This window comes from Haemaphysalis longicornis, unplaced genomic scaffold (assembly GCF_048455015.1).
Source record: "Haemaphysalis longicornis isolate Haplotype H1 unplaced genomic scaffold, Haemaphysalis longicornis Haplotype H1 scaffold_3, whole genome shotgun sequence".
Taxonomy (NCBI): Eukaryota; Metazoa; Arthropoda; class Arachnida; order Ixodida; family Ixodidae; genus Haemaphysalis; species Haemaphysalis longicornis.
The window spans coordinates 107,146,869-107,155,709 of record NW_027526335.1 but is presented as its reverse complement, the minus strand read 5'-3'; the positions used below and the strand labels follow the sequence as shown (position 1 = coordinate 107,155,709).

Sequence of the window (8,841 nt, the reverse complement as noted above, 5' to 3'; positions counted from 1 at the left end):
ATCCCAGTTTCTTTACCATCACGAGCGAGGAGTGCTCGGAGGCCGCCCTGCGTGACCCAATACCCCAAGTCCATGAAGACCTCCCTCGTTTGGCCGACGGCACCGGGCCCCTGACCAGAAGAGCCCTGCTACCCCACAGACCATTGCGAAGGCGTCGCAGGCTGTGGCTAAGTAAATTTATTCTGTACCGAGCACTCCTACAGAGACACCCGGGCTACTGCGGCAACGACAACGCGACACTAGATAGAGACATTGAAACATGAGAAGTACGAGTGGCCCTGCAGAACCTCAACAGATTCGCCGCCGGTCCCGACAGGGTGACTAACAAGGCACTTAAGAATCTCAACGACGCGGCCATAGAAGCCCTCACGCAGTTCTTTAACAAATGTTGGCGCACCCGACGGCTCCCCAAACAGTGGAAGACAGCCAAGACGATTCGCATCCCGAAGCCTGGCAAACCACCCAATATAGAGAACCTGCGAACGATCTCGCTCACTTCGTGCGTGGGAAAGGTCCTGGAGCACGCCCTGATGAACAGGTGGCAGCGCTACTTGGAAGACTCTGCACTCTACTCGAACTCCATCTTCGGGTTTCGGAACAAGCTTGGAACACAAGACGCTATGATCCCCCTAAGCACGAAATCATGGACGACGCAAGGTGCACCAGGTACAACGGACGTATACTCGGACTCGAAATACAGAACACATTCGACAAAGTCCGCCACTCCGCCATCCTAGCCCAAGTCTCCCGGCTCAACGTGGGTCGTCGGGCATACGATTACATCAAAGACTTCCTCACGGGCCGGACCACGAAAATTTGCGCGGGCGACCTGCAACCCCCAGAGAACCAGCTCGGCAGCGTCGGCACCCTCCAGGGATCGGTGATCTCCCCGCTACTCTTCAACCTCGTGCTGATCGGCGTGGCCAACCGACTTGCGCGAGTAGCGGACGTCCGACACAGCACCTACGCCGACGACGTCACGTCATGGGTCACAGGAGAGAGCGACGGTCACACAGAAATAACGCTGCAAGAAGCATTCAACGCCATCGAGGAGCAATTGCGCGCGTCCGGACTCGTCTGCTCGCCATCCAAGTCAGAACTGCTCGTGCTCCCGCCGAAGGGAGCGGGCAGGAAAAGGAGGCATATGAAAGCCACATACGAACGCCCCCGGATAACTATCCGTACGGAAGGAGGACAAGTCATACCGGAGGTCGAAAAGAAACGAGTGCTCGGACTGCTTATTGAGCGCAATCGCGTCAACGGCGCGACGGTCACCAAGCTTGCAACGAAGGCGGCCGCAGGAATGCGCCTCATCAGGAGGGTATCTAACAGACGAGCGGGAATGAAAGAGGAAAGCCTGACTGGCCTCGTCCAATCCTTCGCAATTAGCCACATAGCGTATGTGGCTGCCTTCCACAAATGGCGACCCTGCGAGCGCACCAAAATTGACGCCAGCATACGTAAGACATACAAGACAGCGCTTGAGCTCCTATGGACGAATACCGACGAGTTCACGGCCCTGGGCGTCCACAACAGTATTCCGCGGTATCGGGCAGACACTGAGCTGTCGGCTGATACTGTCCGGCAGCGGGACTTCGCTCTGTGTCCTGTCCGCCTTGGGCATAAGGCTCAGAGTTCGTAACATGTGCCGCCCAGACCTCGTTTCGGAGAGTTGATCGAGTTGTGTCGTTCACTGCGCTTCGGCTATTTCGTCCAGGACCCGAGCACAACAAGATGCGACGACTAGCAAGAGCCAAAGCCCTCATAGACCACCATGCTAGAGGCAACGGCGCCGTCTACGTGGACGCGGCGGGCGGAATATCAAGACAGCAATGGCGCTTACGTGGTGGCGGTAGTAGAAGCATCAACGAGAGTTACAAGGACTGCGGCGAGCAACCATGCCAGGAAAGCGCACCACGCGAAAGTGGCCATCGCCCTAGCCGTCGCCAACCCCAGCTGTACGACGGTCTTGTACGACTCTCGAAGAGCGGTACGGAATTGCGCCCAGAGCAGAGTGTGCAGTGAGGCCGCCCGCATCTTATGCAGGGCTGAAGACAACGGGCGCACCAGCGCTGTGGTAATCAAATAATTCCTCGCCCACATGGGGAACACCAGATTGGGACAGGGGAACGCGAAGCGAACCACAACGAGACGTCCAACACAGTCGCGCGAGGACTCACCAATTGCGTGACAGCACGCCAGGTCGACTCGGGGTACGGGACGCTCGACAACACCAAAGACACGATGACCAGCTTCAACGACATAGTGAAGTGGTACAGACTGAACAGACGAACTATGCCGCCCCATCACCCGGGACTCAGCCTTGCTGAGGCAGTGTTATATACACAATTGCAGACGGGATGCCTGCTCACCCGGTGCTTGCCAAACACATTTGCCCCAGTGTGTACGACAGTGATGTGTGTAGACTGCGCAAAAAGGAACTAGCCACGCCACCTCACATCCTTTGGGACTGTAGCGTAAATCCGCGAAAGGCCACCGAGAAGACGACTATCCCACTGCCGCTGGAGGCTGCGACGAGGAGGTATGACAAGGACACAACTCAAGGCCGTCCAGCAGGTCTAGGCAGCCCTTGAGAAGCAGCGACCGGGCGAAGCTGCGGGGGAAGGGGGCGCAAGCCTTCCTGGACCCGTGGACGGAGCTCGTGCGCAGACCTCAAGAGATGCCCGGGAAGACGCCCAGGCAGCGTCACGGTAACGGCACCCCTCCTCCATATGGAGAGAGCCTAACCGAACTGCAGGCGATTCAATAAAGTTCTCTCTCTCTATCTCTCTCTGTGCGTGTATCTGTCTTTCTGTGTGGCTGTCTGCCCCTTTGTAGAAGAATTTTGTCGGGGTATGGGGAGGGAGAGGGAGGTGTAGGTTAGTCGGAGGCACCTGTTTCCCAACTTCTCAGCTCAATTTCATCTATGGAAGACTTCAGGCTTGAGGTGGGGATTCATGATTTCGGTAACACGGTACGGACGCCGAGCCTGTGGGTGCCAGTGCATGTAACTGAACGGGTTCGCCCCAAGTTTCCCTGGTTGAGTCTGGTCCGTTTTTTTTGCTGTACAAGGGTGTCCAAAAAGGTTCCTCTAGTGGTTTGACACAGATGAGGGTGCTCCTGGCTTGATGGGTTTGCTGTATTTGTCTGTCCCTCGCTCCGTGTCCTAGCGCGGAGGTTTCCTTCGCAAATTAGGCAAAAGGGAGCACATAAGTGGTCTGTTGGATCTCTTGAGGTGGTCTCAACTTGCAGCGCACGACATTGACACCTGTTCACCGAACTGCAAGGGCAGATGTCTTGGCGGCGCCCATTGTGCGAATTTGTGGCAGGCCGGAATAGTTTTTTTTAAAGGCGCACCGGGATGCCTTCGTGGTTGTAAAAGATTTGTCTGGGGACCTTCTTGCCTTCGAATGTGATGATCGCCACTTTGCTATGCCGAGCTTCCCCACGGAGGCAATATCTGTGTGGTCATCTTATTTTGGGTTTGAGAGATGAAGGATCAATAATAATGGCCCCCTTGCAACTTCACACGACCCCTTGGCATGGCTGTGGAAGGGGCGAGGTTGTACTCTGATCCTCAGGTTAATATCTCCATGTAGTCTTCTGGTAGCAGCGTCAGTGTAGTGCCCGCATTCGAACCCGGTTTGGTTCCATATCGGCAATAACGAGGGATCAATTTCCCCATAGTCTTATAGAAGGGTTTCTCTTGAAATTTGACCTTAACCCGTCACCACGGTTGTTTGAGGTCAATCGTAGCACATGGCTTCACAACTACGATGAATTCTTCGGTGCGAATTCTCGGTGTGTGAAGGGGATATCATATAGGTGTTTTGCTTGTATTAATCCTGATCGCAAAATCTGTGGCTTTGCCAAGCTATGCGGGCACAGCTGTTTCTCTTGCGATTTCCCGGCTGCAGCTATCCGTCCCTTGACTTGTTTTTCCTTTGCGTGATTTTTCTACGCCATATTGATCATGAATTCGAAATATTCTTCAGAGGGTGGAGGGACCTTATTTTGCGTGGTATCACTAGGTATAATTTGCGCTGAGGCCGGTTCGTAGACCCTAATTGCCTGAGGTTACGACATGTGCGGCCTCGCCGCCGTTAGGCTTACATAGTAGTCATCAGGCGAAAATTTTCAATTGTCCGTAGGTTGCCAAAAAATGAGCCACCTAGGTGATAGTGGTGTCCACCTGTTACTCTGAAGTTTTCGGAGACAATGGCGTGAAGCTTTGCAGGTTCCTGGTTGAAGTTAATCCAGAAGAGACAATAATGAACGTGTAGCCGAAGCGAAACACGTCTAACTGTTCAAAATCCCCGCATGTGCTCCAAAGCACACAGTATAGAGGCATCCAGAACGAGACGATGGCGGTGTCCTGAATATTCGACTCGTGAACATCTTTTCCCTCATTTACCTTGTGTCGAGCACCACCGTGTCAGTACCCCTCCATCGGCTGTAAGTGGGTATTTCCGCCGCATCAATAACATTAGCGCAGCTTCAATGGCTTAACGTCATGAAAGCTGATGTTAACAGCGAAGGTGCCCGGCGTTCCCCAACCGTAATGCTAAGCTTCACAGAACTTGTCAAAGGCAGCAGATAATTTCCTGTTCTCGCCAGTTGGTGTTCCACTGACTGCGCCATCTACTGGAACCTTTTTTTTATTTTGAACTTGATACATTGCGACAAATTGGCGCAGCGAGCACTTTTCTTTTTATTTTTCATGGCGTATTTTTATTTGCTGTCAAAATATAAAGAAACCATGCATTGAAATTGTGGCGGCGCCCCAGCAGCTTGCGTCGTCTGCTGCCGCAAACGGGCACGCTCCAGGAACGATGACGCTGGGGCTGAGCCACGAGTGGCGAGTGCTGACCACGCGCTTGCGGTGCGCGCTGGGCACGAGCGTGGAATAAAGCGGGGCCTCCAGTTTGGGTCCACGGCGCTGTAGCGTGCAGACGTGTGTCTTCTCGTCTCTCTGTCGCCGTCGCGACAAAATAAAAGAACAGTGCAGATATCAATTACGTATTCATGTCTTGCCTCGAGCATTCTTAATGTTTTCTTTTTGCTAAACAATGCTGACAAGTATTAACATTGCCAGAAGATTTAGTAGTTTACAAAAGATTTGGCTATACAAGTGTAGACTTCAAGAATTTTTTACATTGCTGCATGCGTGCTCGGCGCTTGCTCTACGCCACCTTACATGCACCATGTTTCACGAAAGCTTTGTCGAAGAACAGCTTCAGTGTTAAAAAACGTACTGAGGCGCAGCGTTGTTGGGCTGCAGACGGGACACGTGCGCAAAGTGGCTGCGGGAATGAGCTGCCGATCTGTCGTTAGGGAAAATTTCAGGGTGATATAATTAACCTGTCGTAATATCTCAGGTCCGGGATAGCCAGGCAAAGTGTTCAGCACAAAAACGAAGGTGACGAGACGGTATGCAAAGCAGAAGGAGCGTGCCGGTTGCACATTGTGGTCGTAATTGGTTGGTTGCGAGCATGCCAGCACTTGGGACGGCTACAGGTAAGCTGGGGTGCGTGGTAAGCGCGAGTGATAACTTCGTCTCGCATACTTGGGGAACGGGGTGGTGGCCATTGGGAGCAATGTATCCAACGGCAAATAGAGTTACGGCAACTGAGAAGGTAAAATGGGGAGTAACCGCAATACCGTGGCAAGCGGAGATGTACGGAAATATTACAAAGGGTTATGCAGCATCCCATTCTAGACGATTTCGTGAAACATGGAAGACGAAATGACTGCCGGTGCACTACCAGTGTAACATAGTGGATATCGAGGGACGGGTCTAGAAGAATGGGAAGGCTGATTACGCGGTGTAGGAATGAAATAAGGAATTTCGGGGTCAACGAATGGGCTCGAGGGGTGCGGGTCAGGAGTGGTTGGAGGTCTATGAGAGAGGCCTTCCTCCTGTAGTGGACTTAGTGGGCTGTTGATGATGACACGGACAGCATATGCGTGAGTCCGGTTCAGTTTCTCCGTGAGCCCATTAGTTTATTGAGGATATGCGGCGGTAAATTTGTGCTGTGTTGAGCATGAATGAAGGATGCCACCGATAACGCGGACAAGACACAGGAGCCGTAGCCTGTTTGATGTTTTCGGATGGCGCCATGCTGAAGTGTATCATGGGAGAGGAAGTCGGCTACGTAAGCAGCCGAGTGGTTGGTAGGGCGCGCGCGTTTGCGAAGCAGGTCGCGTAGCTGCCCACTTTTTGCCAGGCGTGAAAGTTGAAAATTGTCTGAGTAGGTCCAACACGAGGAGATAGAATGGATGACTGGGAATGTACAATGGGTGCAGTTCGGCACTATGTAGACCAGCTGGATTGTTGCGCCGTTGAGAGAAGTTTGATGAAGCGGTACGGATTCGGCCAGAAAAATCGGCGCATGACATGATCATACGTACGGGCTGCACCCAAGAAGGTTGCAGCCATAGTTACAGAACACCTAAGCACAGGCGATCCGGCAGAGTTACCAGAAATTCGCCTGCAGCAGGGCGAATTTTTGGCGGTAGGTAGAACACCGTGCTGAAGAATGAACAAGAGGAGGGGTAAATCGAGGGAGGTCGAGTCGGATTTTCGATGATTCATGCTGCGTAAGCATCGCCACGCTGTTCGTGGACGAGGTTCTGGTGGTTAAATTTAATGCATTGCAATTGGGACCATTAGCTTCTCCGCGATAAACCGACAAGCAATCGGCGTAGTGGTGGAAGCATGCAGATTTATACGCGACTGAGAAGGAATATCTTTTCCACTACGAAGCGCATCAAAAAAGCCTGCCTGCCTGCCTGTTACTTTTAAATAGAGAGTGAACGGAAAGCCGAAAAAAGGAGCAGAGCTATCACAAGCACCGAAAATGTTTATGAAAGAAGACTGTCCTCCAGTCACAACTTGAGGAACTGCAGCGGATACACTGCTTTCTACTGATGAGCAGCAAAGTTGGCGAATGGATGGGTGGACCAGATTTGTGGGCCTACAGGGTGCGAGCAGGGCATGGGAGCAATTTCACTGCCTGCTGCCACGGTAGAGGAAAAGGATTTTAGTGCGTAGCCTTCTTTGCCGAGTACCCCCAGAGCCCGCGCCGTCTAATGTACTGCATTTGCTCAAAAATTTACATTTTATGGCAGTACTAACTGTAATCTTATGATAATGTTAGTAAAACAATTTGTCGCACAGAATTTTGAAAAACAGAAAAAATCAAATTTTCACCAAACGACCTGAAAATCAAAAATATGCATCTTATAATGTTCCCAAAAACTAAAGATAAAGAAAATTCGCGATAAACGTTCAAAATACAAATAAATAGCGAAGAAGAGAAAAACCGTGTAACGCCTTGTATTTCCCCCAAAACCAGATTTCCTGATCCTAACACCTTTAGTCGTTATAACAGCGTAAATTTAGATACTTGATCAAAAATAATAACAGAAACCGAAAAATTAAAACTTGAAAAATAAATGTTTTACAAAAATTACCTGACAAAATCAAAAATCTGCATCTTACACCTGTCAGAAAAAAAACCGAAGGCTAAACAAAAAATGTCCACCAAGTAACATTGTAAATCAATTAAAATAGCGTATAGAAAAAAAATAACGCATTCGGTTTGCTTCTACGCATGAAAAACATAATAGCGAAGAAAAGGCAATTCATCGCAACAACAGTATAAATTTACATCATTGAAGAACAGAAACAAAAGAAAACCTAAATGGAAAACCTAAATGGAAAACCCAAAAGAAATGGAAAACCCAAAAGAAAATGGAAAACCCAAAAGAAAACCTAAATGGCCGACTACCAAGCCTTCGCACATATTGAGGCTCTTGCAACAGCTCCTGATCCATCGTTTGTGCAAACAACTATGCCGCAGCACTTCAGTGCACGGCACTCCTAATCCCGCCCAAATCAAATTGTTGTATTTTGCGCTTCAAGTAAAAACCAATCATTCTTATCTAGAAGGCATTCCAAATGGAGCAGCCATGTGTAACCAGCACATATTGATATATCTAACACTGATAGTTAGACACTGATATAGCTAACTCTTTTTATGGCCCGAGCCACATCACATATAAAGGTTGTACTGTATCGGGATTTCAAGATCTTGTGAATAGGGAATGTGAGCGTAGCTGGCAGGACTCTTGTTACGTGCGTCAGTCAACGCATAAAACTGCACACCTTCCGGTGTCGGAGCCCGAATTAGGTGCGTATGACCTGCCATGTGACCCAGGAAAGATTATCTCCTGCAGGTGAGAGACATGGTAAGCATCAGCCAGCGTACGCACCCATACCAGCGCAACCTTGAAATACATTCGTTTCGAGTCAGATGTTTAAGCTGATTACAATGACAGGGTTTCGTAGAGTCGTAACTTTGAGACATCGGGGTGGTTATGTCGCAAATTCATACAGCGGCGGTAAGCCGGGGGCCAACACATGCACTGCCGGTACCGAGCCATGTTTATTTCCCGTAGACTTAGCAGGCGGGTCGAATGGTTTTTTTTTTGCTAGTCCTCCTCTGAATCCGGGGCAGAAATCGCGCCGACAGCAACCCTTTTAGCGTCCGTGCTATCACACAGCGTTCTGTTTATGCATGGGGAGCGTAGCGATAGTTTTGCAACAGCAGCCGTGGTGCACCTAACTCTATGGCCGTTGCTGCTGAGGGGCGCTAGGCCTACTCGGCGACCGTGATGAGGCGCTGGCCTGAACGCCGCATCAATGCCTCGGTCGTCGTCCCGATCCGGCTGGTGTGGAGATGGCGGCGAGGTTGGCAGCATGCCCAAGGTTACTACGCTTCAAGACACTAAAGTAAAAGAAGACGACGAACAACGTAGCGCACGATTGGTATCAAG

At 50.6% G+C, this 8,841-nt stretch overlaps 1 protein-coding gene across 1 annotated transcript; it reads left to right on the top strand.

Annotated features, from left to right (window-relative positions):
• The first annotated feature begins 643 nt into the window (after positions 1-643).
• Positions 644-1,642, top strand: LOC144175368 (uncharacterized). Its single transcript, XM_077704451.1, has one exon. It carries the CDS (start codon positions 644-646, stop codon positions 1,640-1,642), a length of 999 nt encoding a protein of 332 aa, XP_077560577.1.
• Positions 1,643-8,841: the final 7,199 nt, after the last annotated feature.

Bases quoted from the DNA above. Each gene is read 5' to 3' on its own strand.
- LOC144175368 (XM_077704451.1), top strand. From the start codon at position 644: ATGGACGACGCAAGGTGCACCAGGTACAACGGACGTATACTCGGACTC.